This window comes from Chrysemys picta, chromosome 8 (genome assembly GCF_011386835.1).
Source record: "Chrysemys picta bellii isolate R12L10 chromosome 8, ASM1138683v2, whole genome shotgun sequence".
Classification (NCBI taxonomy): domain Eukaryota; kingdom Metazoa; phylum Chordata; order Testudines; family Emydidae; genus Chrysemys; species Chrysemys picta.
In genome coordinates this window covers 14,030,913-14,047,396 of record NC_088798.1, presented here as the reverse complement: position 1 = coordinate 14,047,396, position 16,484 = coordinate 14,030,913, and the positions used below count along the sequence as shown (strand labels likewise).

Sequence of the window (16,484 nt, the reverse complement as noted above, 5' to 3'; positions counted from 1 at the left end):
ATTTTCTAGTGTTTGGTCAGGTAGAGTTATAAAAATTCCCAAATTATGGTGCTTCAGTAAAGTCCCTTGGGAAATCATTTCACAGCCTCCTAATCCATCTCACTGTCACAAAGTTCTTCCTGATAGTCAAAGTAAATGTTCTGTTTCTTAATTTCATCACTCTTCTGTTAGTTGTTCTCCCATTTACCTATTCCCCCTTGGGTGTTAACACCCTCCATATACTTGTAGACTGCTCTCACTTAGTCAAACTATTCATAGTTGGTTCACTTAGTCTTTCCATATTAGTCATTTCCTCCTGCTCCTTGACCATTTTAGATGTTCTTCTCTCAATTCCCTTCAGTTTGTCAATATCTTTTTGCTAACTTGGTAGCCTGAAATGAAAGTAGAATTAGAAATTCCTCAGAACTGGAAATTCTCTTCAAGAACATAAGAATGGCCATGCTGGGTCAGACTAAAGGTCCATCTAGCCCAGTATTCTGTCTTCCGATAATGGCCAATGCCAGGTGCCCCAGAGGGAATGAACAAAACAGGTAATGATCAAGTGATCTATCCCCTGTCGCCCATTCCCAGCTTCTGGCAAACAGAAGCTAGGGATACCATCCCTGCCCATCTTGGCTAATAGCCTTTGATGGGCCGATCCTCCATGAACTTATCTAATTCTTTTTTGAACCCTGTTATAGTCTTGGCCTTCACAACATCTTCTGGCAAAGAGTTCCACTGACTGTGTTTTGTGAAGAAATATTTACTTGTTTTTTAAACCTGCTGCCTATTAATTTCATTTGGTGACCCCTAGTTCTTGTGTTATGAGATGCAGTAAATAACACTTCCTTATTTACTTTCTCCACGCCAGTCATGATTTTATAGATCTCTATTATATCCCCCCTTAGTCATCTCTTTTCCAAGCTGAAAAGTCCCAGTCTTATTAATCTATCCTCATATGGAAGCCATTCCATACCCCTAATCATTTTTGTTGCCCTTTTCTGAACCTTTTCCAATTCCAATATATCTTTTTTGAGATGTGGTGACCACATCTGCACGCAGTATTCAAGATGTGGGCATACCATGGGTTTATATAGGGGCAATATGATATTTTCTGTCTTATTAGCTATCCCTAATGATACCAAGCATTCTGTCCGGTTTTTTGACTGCCGTTGCACATTGACTGGATGTTTTCAGAGAACTATTCATAATGACTCCAAGAACTTTCTTGAGTCATAACAGCTAATTTAGACCCCATCATTTTATATGTATAGTTGGGATTATGTTTTCCAATGTGCATTACTTTGCATTTATCAACATTGAATTTCATCTGCCATTTTGTTGCCCAGTCACCCAGTTTTGAGAGATCCCTTTATAGCTCTTCACAGTCTGCCTGAGACTTAACTATCTTGAGTAGTTTTGTATCATCTGCAAATTTTGCCACCTCATCATTTACCCCTTTTTCCAGATAATTTATGAATATGTTGAATAGGACTGGTCCCAGTACAGACCCCCTGGGGAACACCACTATTTACCGCTCTCCATTCTGAAAACTGACCATTTATTCCTATCCTTTGTTTCCGATCTTTTAACCAGTCACCAATCCATGAGAGGACCTTCCCTTCTATCCCATGACAGCTTACTTTGCTTAAGAGCCTTTAGTGAGGGACCTGGTGAAAGGCTTTCTGAAAATCTAAGTACACTGTCTCCAATGGTTTTCCCCCTTGACCACAGGCATGTTGATCCCCTCAAAGAATTCTAGTAGCTTGGTGAAGCATGACTTTCCTTTATGAAGATACTGAACACTTACTTTTGTGTGCTTTGCAGAGGGAAATATACATTACAGTAGTCTATGACAATGAAAACAAAATAAATATGTGGACTGATAAGCTTTTGATAGACTCCCTTGGAGCCTCTTCCAACCTCCCCCCACCAACCCCATTTAACTTACTGGGAGTCTTTCCACCAACTTCTGCAGCTTTGGATCAAGCAAATGTAGAATTAAATGATGAATGACCACATTCCTATTCTCTTTCACATAAGGCTATGTATGTATGTATGTGTGTGTGTGTGTGTGTATGTATAAGTGATGCCATCATAGACAGTTTGCCAACGATACCTGTCTTAGATTCCACTTCTTTCTAACCTAATTCAGTCATAATCAGGGCCTCAGGCTAGGGGGCTGTCTAATTGAGGTGTAGACACTTGGGTTGAAGCCTGGGCTCTAGACACTGCCAGGTGAGCCCGAGCCCAAATGTCAACACTGCAATTAAATAGCCCCCTAGCCTGAGCCTTGTGAGACCAAGTTAGCTGACACAGGCCAGCTGCAGGTGTTAACCTCTCTGGGCATGTCTGCACTGCAGTTAAAGTGACTTGTTCAAGCTCACAGAGTGAGTCAGATGCAGAACTTGGATCACATGCCATGTCTGTTGACTCAAAGTCCAGTGCCCTATCTGCTACAACATGCTGCCTCCCTTCTTACTCACTGCTGTACCATTTAGACTTTGAAGTCCTAGGGACAATACTGTCCTTCTGTTGTGTACAGCACCATACATGCTGTCAGAGCTCAATTAATAGAAAAATGATGCTACTACTGAATAAGAGCAACATAAAAAAGGTAATCCTGGCCTGACTGCAAGAACAGCAAATATAGATTAATTACTTACCCTTGGGCTGCTCTTTCAGACCCAGGAATTGGGTCTAGGTTTTCACAGAGGCTTTCAATATCTTCATCCTCACAGTTATTCTCATCAGATCCATCTCTACAGTCTGGCTCTCCATTACATACAAGGTGGCGTTTAATACAGCGACCTGAAGTGTAAATGTACATGTATCAGAGGGGTAGCCATGTTCATCTGTATCCACAAAAATGAGGAGTCCGGTGGCACCTTAAAGACTAACAGATTTATTTGGGCATAAGCTTTCATGGGTAAAAAACCCACTTCTTCAGATGCATGGAGTGAAAATTACAGATACAGGCATAAATATACTGGCACATGAGGAGAAGGGAGTTACCTTACAAGTGGGGAACCAGTGTTGACAAGGCCAATTCAGTCAGGGCGGATGTGGTCCACTCCCAATAATTGAGGAAGAGGTGTCAATATCAAGAGAGGGAAAATTGCTTTTGTAGTGAGCCAGCCACTCCCAGTCCCTATTCAAGCCCAAATTAATGGTGTTAAATTTGCAAATGAATTGTAGCTCTGCAGTTTCTCTTTGAAGTCTGTTTTTGAAGTTTTTGTTGTTGAAGGATGGCTACTTTTAAATCTGTTATTGACTATCCAGGGATATTGAAGTGTTCTCCTACTGGCTTTTGTATGTTACCATTCCTGATGTCTGATTTGTGTCCATTTATTCTTTTACGTAGAGACTGTCCAGTCTGGCCAATGTACATGGCAGAGGGGCATTGCTGGCACATGATGGCATATGTCACATTAGTAGATGTGGAGGTGAATGAACCCCTGAGGGTGTGGCTGATGTGGCTGGGTCCTCTGATGGTGTCGCTAGAGTAGATATGGGGACAGAGTAGGCAACGCGGTTTGTTACGGGGATTGGTTCCTGGGTTAGTGTTTCTGTGGTGTGATGTATAGGAGACATCTAAGTGTGGGCAGCCCTGGCTGTGGTAGCAGTATGGCTTGAGCATCCAGGGATCCAGTGACTCAGCTTATCCCCTCAGCAGGATGTTAACCTGCTTCCCTTCAAGGTGAATTCCCCACTCTGGTTCAAGAGGCCAGCAGGTGTAGGGAGAACTAATTTACACTTCCCTGTGCCAGAGTCAGTGAATCTTTTCTTAGCTAGTAGGCAAGGTGAACTTGCTGTCTTGTTCACAGAAAACTGCACAGTGGCCACCATTTAAAAAGTCACCATTTGTTAAGTTACCCCCACACTGGCATTTACAATACCCCTATTCATGTACAGGGGAAAGCTTGGTATCACAGAAACCTCTGTGGTCAGGGCTGGCAAATGGTGGCATTATTAAAGGTGACCACTCTATTGTTTTTCATATGTATTACAATGTCTTACCTGCACTGTTCATTCCCTCTGGGGCACCTGACATTGGCACGGTTGGAAGACAGGATAGTGGGCTAGACGGACCTTTGATCTGACCCAGTCTGTCCGTTCCTATATCTTAGGAAGTCACACTGCCCTCTCACGCTTCCAGGTAGAGATAAGCTATTGCAGTAGTAGAACTGCTGTCTTCTGCCTGCAGCAGAGATGGGGCAGGATTCCAGAAGACTAGGCAGGGGGCATATACTTCTTGTGATTCATGGGGCTCCATGCACCTCTTTGAGCAGGAGTTTAGGGGGCCAGCAAGCTGGTGGATCTGTAATCTGCTAGGTATTCTTCACTACAGCGATGGGCAAAAGAGCCACAAGAGTTACTTCAGTGCTTTCTGCTACATCACTATAGCTTGGAAGAAAGGATTATTCCCTCCCTGCATCTACAAATCTTCTTAATGCTTATCTGGGTTACTTGGACCAGGAGTTGGGCCTTATTGCTTAGAGAAAAGCAGAGTTTGAACTTGAAACCATCCTAAAACTTTCCCTTGCAATGTGCAGTGCCACACAACTGTGGAGCCTGGGTTGGACACCTCCTAAGTTCTAAACAATGGATCCACTGTGGGAATCTTGTCAAGTTCATTTTGCTGATGCTCCAGTATGTTAATTATCTAAGATCATATTCCTGAATAGGAACTACAAGAATAAGTAGCTTCTTCAGTTGCTAAGTGAAATTAACTGTCAGGTTAAGGTACAGTTTTGCCTGTTCGAGTTGCGGAAGGTGTTTTGGGAAATTGTTACAATAATTATATTTCAGCAATGAATGTTTGCACGAGGCACAACTTGAGAATACTTGTGCCATTGAAAATGAAGAGACATATCTGCAGCTGGAGTAAATTGGTGTGAAGATCTGGCCCTAGATATGGTGCACATGTTTCCTAATATCTATAATGGTATTGTATACTAGAAAGCAGAACTTGGCACTATTGTGTTGTAAGTAAAAACTATACTGATGCAACCCAATCTTGCAAGGACAGCCACCTGATCTCCTGATTCTGCTGTAGCTCGTGCTGGTAGAAAAATTCTCTGTCAAAATGCTTTTTTGATAGAAAATTGTGGGTTTTTTTGTTTTTTGACAAAACAAAATTTTCAAGAAAACTATCTGTTTCCCACAATTTTTAATTTTTCATCAAAAAAAGAACACCTGAAATGAGAGAAGTTGTGATTAAGCCAATATCTGAAATCTGGGCAGACTACACCTCCCACAATGCACCACATCCAGGGACTCATAGGACACATTCCCTTCCCTTACCATGAGGAGACAACATGGTGCATCATGGGAGATGTAATCTAGCCAGAGAATTTGCGCTGAGGAACTGGTCCATTGTTCTCATTATTGACTCTATCTCATCCAGGACCAAACTTCATTTGCTGTTGTTCCCGATAGCATTTCACTCACCTGTCTCCTCACACTGAAAATCTTTTCCACAGCGTTGGCTTGCTGCACATGTTTCTGTTGCTCGGCATGCTGCCTCATCCCAGAGATGACCCGTGCATTTACTCCCTTTAAACTTGGCAGGCTGTAGCAAAGTTCTGTATCTGTACTAAATCACATTAAATAGGCAAAGAAATTGGCCCATTAACAAGAACTTTATATCCAGAAATGATGAGATTTTGATTAAATATTAAGTAGTAGTAAAAACAAATCTCCTTTATAAATTAACCTGTTAGAAAGTGTTTTAATTATTTAGGAATAAATAAATATTACTGCAGCCAGCTATGGAAGTTAAAGGGCTTAGCAAGAATGAAAATAAGGTGAAAGACAATGGGCTGTTGTAAATCTGGTGTACATCCATTGACTTCAGTGGGGTTACTCCTGATTTAAACCAGTCTGAGTTGAATAACACCTATTATTTTGAACTAAGCAGCTCTTTTACAGTGGTGGAATAGATTACTTATGAATTTCAACATCATGCAGGTACCGCAGGACTTTCGGATGGAGTATGTAAACTTCCCAGTCCTCATTTTCTGTTAATTGCACACATTTTAACTAATGTTCCTGTTCCATTTGGCCCAACGCCTGGTAAAGTTAATTAATTTTTCCAAATTCTGGACCTTGTGCCTTAGTTCTATGCCTTTGATGTGGCATTAAGCTTTTCCAGTCACATATGTTTTGTAGTGGAATGTGGTGTGAGCTATAGGAATATCAGATGCAGACAAACAAAAGTCTCAACTGAGATCCTGAAAAGCGCACAGCATTTGTGGCTGATTAATGGTGGATGCTGCTCCCTATCAAACTGAACAAAAAGAAGAGGAAGAACAACTCCATTTGGAGTATGGCTCTTCTTTTTCCACTCATTCCATATGCTTGACCTCTTGGTTTCCGCCTACAATACAAGTGGGAAATAGAAGTTATGACCAATACTTAATAGTTGTGAAGAAACACGGTGAAATGATACAAAAATCAGAGTAAACAGAGCTGATGAACGAATGCTTTTCAAAGTGTTTCTATATCTGAATATTTACATTGAGTCAACAGAAATTCAATGAAAACCCAGCTAGATAAAGAAGAAAACTATTAGCCAAATATTGCAGGCCTGATTCTTCTCTCCTTTGCACCAGTTTTGCACCTTAGTAACACTTTTGGCTAAAATTTAATTATTCCTAATTTACACCAGCGTAAGCAACAGGAGACTCAGGCCCCGTGTTTCTAATACAAGAGAATGTTTATCATATTTGGATGAGTTTACTGGATGTTTCAGAAACTATGAATATGCATAATACATACAATTAATCTGTGTACATGCTCATTACAGACACATCTGAAGGTAAGTGAATACATTATGGTTGAGACTTACTTTTTTCTCTTGGCAAGGAAAGCAACCAGTCCATTCTGACCACTGGCTTAGCTGACAGTTCACAGGAGCCGGGGTATTGACATCTCTGCTGGTTCTTCTGAAGAGATTAAATGATACCGGCCTAAGTTTTGGAGCAGAGTTTTAAGAAGGGGTAATAGCTGTGGAGCCAAGCAGCAGGAAAATTATATCCATTTTCCGTACAAGCACAGATTTTAGAGGAAACTAGAAACTTTTGCTGGAGAGAGTTGGATCCAAACCACAGGTGGTATAAATCAGTGTAACTGCACTGAGGGTCATTGAAGCTACACCAGGTTGCACCAACTAAAAATCTGACCAATAGAATTTGCCAGTGGCAGAAGCAAAAACAGGAACTGGATGTCTTGATCTCCTGTTTCCTGCTCTACCAATAGATTACATCCTTTTCCAGTACGGTGTATGTGATTATGTTTGGTTTTTACAACACCCATTAAGCTCCTAATTAATAATGGATTATACCCATGTTCTAGAAGATGGTCAGAAACAGAATGCTGGAAATGGAAGAGGAAGCTGATTTGAATTCACACTGAGAATCCAAGTAAAAATAACAAGCAGCATTTTGACCTTGAAGTCTCTTTTGAGGACAATTTGTAAAGGAAAGCATATAATTAATGTGAGGAAATTTTAAGGTGGAGGCTATGAATATAATAGAAACAGAAGATACAGTAGGAGAGGGTATTGCAAATGGATAAGGTGCAACTACTACATTAAGGAAAAAGAAAGCAAAATAATCTGTAGTGAAGTGGAGGAATGGCAAAAATATAAAAGTTTAGAGTGAAATCCACTTTTTGCTTTTCCTCTCACATCTCACCCCAAAATTGTCAAGATAATGTAATTGCAAGTGCATGAACATGGCATTCCAGTGTCAAAATAGAGTTTAAAAACATTAATGGAAATTTGGAAATGACTCTGAAATGCATAGATGGAATGAAACCATGTCAGTACAATTCTAAATGTGATTGGGCTAAATTCTACCCTTCCTTATGCCTGTGAAATCCCTTTGCCATCAGTGTATTACACTGGATTTTTATCGGTATAACTGAGAGGAGAATAACAATTCAAATCTCTAAAGCCCTTGGGTCAAATCCACTTCTGGTATAAATAAGTGAAACTCCACTGAAGTCAACAGAGCTCGGCACATTTACACCAACCAGTAATTTGCTCCAGTGTTTTGATAACACAACCAAACAATATCCGTGTGAGTATATGGAATCCGCTTTATAATTTTACAGTCTAATTTAATGATGCTGTTGAAATGCACTGTACACTACACGACACTCAACAACTATTAAGGCTGAGGCATAGAGGGCCTTGTACAAGACTCCTCACTCACGTCTTACTCAAGGAAAACTCTCATTGTCCTCAAAGGGAGTTTTAGCCACATAAGGAGTAAAAAAAAAAAAAAAAATGCTGTATAAGGTCAGAAATTCAGTGTGCACAAACAATTCTCTGTAGGCCTAATCCAAAGCCCAGTAAAGTGCACGGAAAGACTCTCATTGACTTCAACTTTGGATCAGATCCTCAAAGAAGTTCATACATAGCACCAGTAAAATATTTGTCTCACCACCCACAGCAGTACTTATGAGCATTTGCCCCTCAATCTCACAACTTGTATTTGCATAAAGCAGTGTTTTGTGTTGTGGAGTACTGTACCAAAATATCTGTGTCTGCCTTAGCTCAAAACACATTTTGTGGGTTTATTTCTAACCCTCAGCATGATGATTATTTTGGGCGATTAACTAATGAGCAATCTGTTTTACTTAAGAAACTATGGTCCAAAGAGAAACACTGATCATTAGAGGAGGTACGGGGTACATTAGGGATTCATCGGAAGCTTGAGAAGAGAGAATACTAAATGAAACACACAAGCTCGGCAAAGGAGCCTATGGATACAGATCAGTGTGCTAGATGAAAACACCCTGGATCTGCAGACAAACACCAGAAACCTGAAGACAGAACACTCTGGAAAACATATATGTTCGTCCTGACAGTAGCTATATCCTATATCCTTGGTGGCTATATCCTTCAGCACTTCATAAAGTATTTAATTGGCTCACCTTCACCTAGCTTTTAAAATTTTACCTCTTCATTATTCTGCCTTGTTTGATAAGTTCATCAAACATCAAAAATCTCTGCTTTGTTCACTTTCAAAAGGGATTACCAGAGTAAGCCTTCATAATTAAATGTATCTCTGCCAAGCATTTTTTTTCTTTCTATGTCCTCCCTGCCTCCATGTTCCAATTATCACTGATACCTTTTTTGAGCCTTCAAAATCATATTTGCCTTTAAAACAAGTTTGCAATTAACAACTGCAGAAAAATCCAATCTTTTTTCTATCATAAAACTGTTTTCTTTAAAGAAATGTCACTTGTTTATTCCTTTTTAAAGCCAAAATGACATTCATAATGAGATATAAAATGGGAAATAAATATATATAAATATATATAAAGACATATATAATTCCCATTTAATTCATTATTTGAATGTTAAGCAAATCAAATAATGTTGATTAAACATTCAAATCGTAAATATGAAATAATTGTAGTGTTGCAAACACTACAATTGAAAGCAAAATATTAATTATAAATAAAGCTTGATCGAGGAGATATCAACCCAAAGTGCACAAATATAGCACAGTAAATTTAAAATAAATGAATATTCTCCCTTAAAAGAATAAAGTACATACAAACAGTGCATATAACAAGGAATACCAATTACTAGACCATGATTTGGATGATTGCCAATATTCTTTTCTGGTAGCTGTTTATAGATAACAGTGCCCATATGCCTCCATTTGAGACTGAATTGATAGGCTAGCCAGATAGACAGTAATGTAAAGCTGTATCTTAAATTATATGGAGATAGACTTACCTCTGGGAAGGCAATCCTGTTACCGCACTATGTGCTGTTACTGTATCCTGACATATTAGATAGGCTATCAAGAGAATTAGAGGAGAAACTTCATTCAGGCTCCACCACATTTCTTTTACATATGTAAATATTTCATATAAAATAGTTGAAAACAAGTTTTTCCTTTGGCTTGGAGACCCTTTGGTTCCAGTGCTGATGGGTAGAATAGAAAAACCTCCAGATTCTGAGCATTGCAGAATACTGTAAATCATTGACAAAAGCACAAATCAAATCACGGGGGCCCAAGATGCATTCTGAAGGTCATTGCCTTTTTTGAAACAAATTCCCAGATATTAGGCAAGGGAATATATTTAACCAAGTTTCTATTTACACATTAAAGTCAAATAAGTCTTATCAGTGAAATGATCATTGGACCAACCTCAGGCACTCTGACTAATTTTGTGGGAGAGGGAGTCTGATTTTATTTAATTTTGTAACTTGTATGTAATTTTTTGTTAACTAAAATTAACTGTGGGGAAGTTTGGCAGTATAGCAAATTGAATATTGTAGAATTCTGTTACAGGGAACAAAAAGTGCCATGCACTATAAGGAATACTAAAGGTAATGGCAATTCATTTTTCTCCATTGCCTGTCTCAATAAAATAGTTTCCAGAGTCCAAGGATGTGGGTGAGTTATTGCCTGACTCATAATGGCTGTCGGGTTTGCCTATGCAGTCACTGCATCACCGGAATCTAAATCTTTGTTTTCTAAAGTGATCTGGGACGAAAAAGGTGCAGCTGAAATCTAAAATTCTGTTCTGTTCTATATGCTCTGTGAACCCAGCTGTCAAATCTGTCTGCAGCCCAAAGTTCTGATGACCTTTAATATAAATGGCTGCTTTGCACAGTCAAATGCCGTCTCCATGAGATTATAGAAGCATTAGAACTACTTTTTTTTCTTTCAAGATAACAGATCAGAAACATCCCATATATAATGAAAGTTATTTGTGGAATGTCCCCTAGAAATAAGGCTGGGCTGGTTTGTGCAATCTGGCACATCAACAATTTCTAACTGCTGGGCTTGGTCATTTATTTATTTTATTAGAGGGGGGACTTGATATGGAGAGATTTAAGCAGTAAAGCAATGCACATCCTGTTAGAGGTGAAATTAAAGAAATGCTTTCCAAGATGTTCTATGCCGAAAGTGAGATTATATGTATGTTATGATTCCATTTATAACCGTATGAATTGAACTCGTCTGATCTCTGCTTCTAATTTTTTGAACATCTTTGCTTGAAATGCTGGCAATGCATTAGATGGTATAAGTTGTGCGTCTAACTTCAGGAAAGTATCCCCAGAGCTTCAGATTGGGTCAAAACAATGAGCTGGATCAATGGGAATAAAAGAAGACTCTCAAATGGGGGTTAGGCTATGGGCTTGATCCTGTACCTATTGAAGTCAGTAGAAAAGCTCCCAGTGGTTTCAATGGAAGCTCTGGATCAGGCACTATGTTAATATTTTTATTCCAAATCAGTTTCCCCTGAAGTTGAGGTACTCTGTATTGCCGGCATTTAATTAGAAGCCTTATAACTTTTCATTTAAAGCCCTTGTGTACTTAAAATCAAAGGCAGATTAGCTCAGTGTAAACAAATTTGGTCACACGCGTTCCTTGCTGTTCTGTTCCAGTTGAATAGATTTGGATGGCTCTTGTGTGAATTGCATCTCTACTTTCTTAATGTTTTGCTCAAGCTGCATGAGGGAATCATTCTTTTTCCTCACTGATAACAATATAGTACGGTATTTTATTTCACTTCAACAGGTCTCCAGCTCAGTCATGAATACTACAGTGTCTTATCCACAAGCGCTGGAATTAATTTCTGCATGCAGAAACCATCGATCTTGTAAATATCACCTGAATGCCATATATGGTAAGACAGCTGTATTGAACAATAAGCTTACAAAAGCCCGGGCTTATGGTATAATTATCACACTAACGAACATTAAATTTCTGTGCAGCAATTTAGAACTAGCACTTTTATGGTTACATTTTTTCCTGTATTCAAATCTCTTCCACTATAAGGAATCAGATACTTTGAGAGAACTACCCTTTGCATACTTTTTTTTTTTCATAGACATTTTGAGGTACACTATTTTTAATACTAGAAATCTTAATTCCTGAATATGATGCTAATTTAGGACCTGATCCAAAGATCACTGAAGTCCACTTCTTTTTTAGTTCCTATGCCACACTCATCACTGTAGTAACTGAGTGATTTCCAGTAGTGCATTATGCAATGTGCCTAACATCTGTTACATGTTTGTGTTCTCATTTTCTCCCCAGGAGGAGAAATGTATGCAGTGGAGTGTCTTCTGGTGGTAGGGTTGTGTGGTGTTGTTTTTTGTATGCACATTGCTATGTATTAATGTTAGAGAAGGCAAAGTCAAATAAACGTGCCTCGCACTTAGAGTGGAAGGTGATGAATTTGTGATGGACCTTAGTTCCTGGGGGAGTTCATTCTATAGTCTCAGACTGGACCCCGCAAAAGTTTTACCTTTGCCTTCCATGCGATTGAGCTTTACCTTTATTATTGAGAGTTCCACTGTGCCAGAGGAACAGAGTTGTCAACTGTGGTCTTCATCCCAAAGCTTTAGGTGGCCTTTTAAATATCTTGGGCCCAGGCTATGGAGCACCTTGAAGCTAAGGACTGAGACTTTGAACTTAATTCAATATCCTATGGAAAGCCAGTGTACAGGGTGGAGAACAGGTTTGATGGGCCTGCATGCAATGAGTCGTCTCTGAGCCTGACAAGTGCTGCTCAGTCATCCCACAGCCTGAGCCTGCTGAGTCATTCCTAAGCCTGATTATTTGAGGGCTCCATGTCAATCAACCAGCACTCAGCCAGTCCACAGGCAAAGGTCTAACCAGGTGACCCCAAGGCCAGGGATATAGACTCCCAAGGAGAGCAGCCATTCCAGTCTGTTCAACGTTGCTACCTCAGAGAGAATATCCCCTGCTGCTTCTGTTCCAGCCCCACCCTGTGCCTGTTCCTGTTCCAACCCCGTTCTTGATTCCTGCTCCAACCCCAGGCCCGACTGCTAGGCCGGACCACCGATGCTCCAATCACTAGGCCTGACCACCCATTTCTCAGTTTCTGACATCATGATAGCCTGTGTTGTTGAGGAGATGTGCTGCAGTGTTCTCTTTTAGTTGGCGTTTCCTAAGCACGGAAGGCTTCATGCCCAGGTATATCGCATTGCAATAGTCCACCCAAGAGGTGACAAAGGTGTGAATAATGTCAGGATAGGATGCAGTCTCCTAGCCAACTGGAGATGGTAGAAAGTGTTGTTCACAGATGTTGCTATATGAGAGCATAGCCTCAGTGAGGAATCCAAGAGTTCTAAAGTATAGACTATATTGACCAATGTGTGTACCTTCAATGAAAGCAGACTGCACTGTGGCTGCTAACTCTTCAAAAGGCTTTCTTTTGCCCATCACCATCACCTCCTTTATTTAGGTTCAGCTTCAGCCAACTGTTCTGTCCATGGACTGATCTTGTCCAGTCGCTGGGCCATTTTAGTGGTAGTGGTGTGATTGTATGGATGAAGGATAAGTAGAGCTGTGTCCCCTCTACATTTTGCTGGTACTTGATTCCAGTTGCCTGATCATTTTCTCTAGTGGTTGTGTGTAGCTATTGAAAAGGACCAGAAAGAATTGATCTCTATGGGATTCAACAAGTGAGGAGACTAATAGTGGAGGTACAGTTCTCCATTGACTTCAATGGGCTTTGGTTCATGCCCATAGTATGTGATCCATCCAAGCATATGTTTCAGCTTTAAGAATGCAAGAAGTCACGTTGCATGAAAAGGACTATTCATGTCTTTAAAGTTAAAGATGCTTAGGTGTCTCGATGGATCAGGACCATATTATGACAACCAGTCCCTTAGTAATACCTACAACAGATACTTGGATAGATAAAAGACAAAGCTAAAGAAGTCTGGTTTTTTTTTTAATTGTGGTTTTTCATTGCCCTTCCTACAATGCCTGAATAGAGCTCCTCTTAAAATTTCTGAAATTAATCATGTGATAACTTTGATTGGACTGACAAATAGTTTTCTACTTGTTCAATTAAAAAGTATCATCATCTACATTGTCTACTTTTAAGATCAGTAAAGCTGCAAACCTCTAAAATAGCTAAACAGCTACCAAGATTCTAAACCCTGAGGTAGACAGATGAGCCTAGCTCTCCCTCTAGTGGACAGAAATGCAATAGACTACCTTTCTATGGAAATAACTAGAAGCTTGGTTTGGTAGGAATGATCCATCTCTGAAAGTGACTTTAGCAATAGGCTCTGCACCACTTTAGCTGGGTAGCATTACATGAGGGGTAAGTGATGCACAGGCTTTGAGCTCGCCCTCTGCAGAGTGTGGTATACAGCAAGGCCTCCAGGAAGAGTAGAGATGCTACACTTCATGTACACTCTTTATGCAGACTTCGGTTTCTGTTGACATGCTTTGTGCTGGGACATTAACGAAGAAGCCCAGCACAGGGCAGTTGCAGGCTGCAGCTACACAGAGCAGCAGCAAGTGTGTTAAATCATTTCTGTACATAGTTCTCTTAATAAAAAGGGGTATCTTGACACCAGTCTGTTCATCATAAAGACACTGCACTGAGGATCAGCTTCAGCCTGTTAGAATCTGATGCTGCTCAGTACACATAGTTAAATGTGAGTTATGTTTTAAAGTCAGTCCTGTCAACACAGGTTCCAAATTTCTTCGAAGTTCTGGGGTGTTTCAATGTGAGGTGTTTAGTTTGGGTCCATCACTAGTTCAGAGCTGTATTCTTGGTAACCACTGACAACTTTGGGGAATTCATAGATTCTGGCTGACTGGCCTATTGGCAGTTTTTATGCAGCCATCATCATGGCATTGAGGCACCACTGTATCCAAACAAACCTATGTCATCATCTCTGAAAAAGAGGCTGTTTTTAGGTGCCTCATTAGAAATGTACATGTGTCATGAGGTACATGTGTCATGAGGTACTAACCATTTGCCTCCTCGGCCTGTGTAGCTGGCCTAGGCAGAGCCAAGGGTTAAACCTCTTCTTTTTTGTGTCAGGCCTGCTGCTCGTTTGGAACAAGACTATGGAGCTGTTAAGTGTCTGGGGAACAGACGGAGCAGGAGCTTCTTAACCTAGTGGGCCTAAGTACCATGTATAACAGGAGATAGAAAATAAGGAGTGGCTTGTCTTGTCTTTTCTCTCTCAAACGAAGGGAGATTGTGCTTTCCTGACTGGTCCCCAGAAAAGGGCTTTCATTCTGATTTCATTTGTACGTAGACAGGGAGGGTTCCTTATCTGAAGCTTTGGTTTATACCCCGAGAAACTGCTGTGCTCCTGTTTTGGGAGCCATCCAAGCCAGTGCAAACATGCCTAACTGTGTGCACCCAAGTTTGCAAAATGTTAAGGCCAAAACTCTCACTCACCCAAAATTTCCAAATGGTAGGGCACCCTGTTGCAAGGTACTAGATGGAGCATTTCACTAAGATATAGCTTCCAAGCAATAGTAAGTTTAGACCAGCAGGCTCCATGGCACTGCAAGTGCCATCTCTACTTCAGGAAGTCCTTCTTCTAGGCCAGCAATGCCCCAGGTGTGTCTGTGGATAGCATAAGGCAAGCTACTCGATGGAAATACATTTGGACACATCAGTTAGAGAGAGGGATCAAACGGAAAACCAACCTTGTGGTTTTACTCTTCTAAGCTCCACCCACAAAATAAGCTTCACCCACTTGAGCAATATCAAAATGAGACGCTTGAGATACTCAAATTCTGGTGATGCATGCTCTGTACTGGGCTCCTTGTGCTTGTCTTCTCCACAGTGGGGTTCAAATACACTTCTGCCTGAGTGCCTCTTGCTTCCCATAAGTGGGTTTCAGATACCACTAGAATGCCTCAGCTATGCCCTTCTCTTTTCTTAGGGCAATGTGTACATTTACACAGTACACCGAATTACATGGGGCTCTATCAGCTGGAAATATCTATCTTCCCCCAACATACCCTTACACCCCTTCCTCTTTGGGTCTGTGATTACATACACCACATGCAATTACCTATGTGAATATGATGAGTGAAAATTAACTTTCAGTCTGTCCCCACTGTGACAATGTACCCCATAAGGCTTTATGGGGGGTGTGTGCTTATAAGTGTATGTATGATATAACTGGAATAGGGTTTTGCTACATATGCCATGTAACATATCTATGTAAAGGTTATGATCTACTGGTTATGTTCATCCTAGTTGTACACAGGCACCATTTGTGTGTTCAAAGTTATGAATATTGGCTGTATCACTGCTTGATTTCTAAGTAGCCTTAGTTAGAACATTTGGTCACTTCTTGGGAAAGGAATGTGCAAATTAAGTGCTCAGTCAGGGAGCACTTAACAGACAAAAGAGCTTGGAAGACTCCAATCCACATAAGAAGTCTACCTGAGGATGTTCAAGGTAGCATGTAGGTAATGGCTGCTACTTGCAAGTCCTGAGTCATGCATGGGCATGTGACTTGCCCATGTGATTCCGAATCTCCATTTTGTGACTAAATTCTACTAGGGTGAGGAGGGGGTCTCCACCCACAAAAGAGAGTCTATTTCAACCCCTGGGAGACCCCTCCATTTGGTCTTCAGCTGCCTAAAGAAGGAGCACCTCCCGCCCCTCCCCCCCCCAAAAAGGATACTTGAAGGAAACTGGAACAAAGGACAGTAACTACAGAG

At 40.5% G+C, this 16,484-nt stretch overlaps 2 protein-coding genes across 6 annotated transcripts in view; one reads left to right on the top strand and one right to left on the bottom strand.

Moving 5' to 3' along the window:
• Nucleotides 1–10,058, bottom strand: part of C8A (complement C8 alpha chain) — a 43,040-nt gene extending 32,982 nt beyond the window's left edge. Inside the window, exons 1-4 of one of the 2 annotated variants that reach the window (XM_024104881.3) lie at nucleotides 9,740–10,058; nucleotides 6,833–6,929; nucleotides 5,434–5,578; nucleotides 2,646–2,790 (exon numbers count right to left, since the gene is read on the bottom strand). In XM_024104881.3, coding sequence (XP_023960649.2) covers nucleotides 2,646–2,790; nucleotides 5,434–5,578; nucleotides 6,833–6,929; nucleotides 9,740–9,990 — 638 coding nt within the window. In that variant the 5' untranslated portion in view covers nucleotides 9,991–10,058. Of the gene's footprint in view, nucleotides 1–2,645; nucleotides 2,791–5,433; nucleotides 5,579–6,832; nucleotides 6,954–9,739 lie in introns of both variants that reach the window. The other variant, XM_024104880.3, reaches the window with a different exon arrangement.
• A 143-nt stretch (nucleotides 10,059–10,201) lies between these two features.
• FYB2 (FYN binding protein 2) overlaps nucleotides 10,202–16,484 on the top strand; it is a 71,461-nt gene continuing 65,178 nt past the window's right edge. For 2 of the 4 annotated variants that reach the window (XM_065553872.1, XM_065553875.1), the window contains exons 1-2: nucleotides 10,202–10,339; nucleotides 11,538–11,646. In XM_065553872.1, coding sequence (XP_065409944.1) covers nucleotides 11,635–11,646 — 12 coding nt within the window. In that variant the 5' untranslated portion in view covers nucleotides 10,202–10,339; nucleotides 11,538–11,634. Of the gene's footprint in view, nucleotides 10,407–10,916; nucleotides 10,935–11,537; nucleotides 11,647–16,484 lie in introns of those variants that run through there. The other 2 variants (XM_065553873.1, XM_065553874.1) reach the window with 2 other exon arrangements.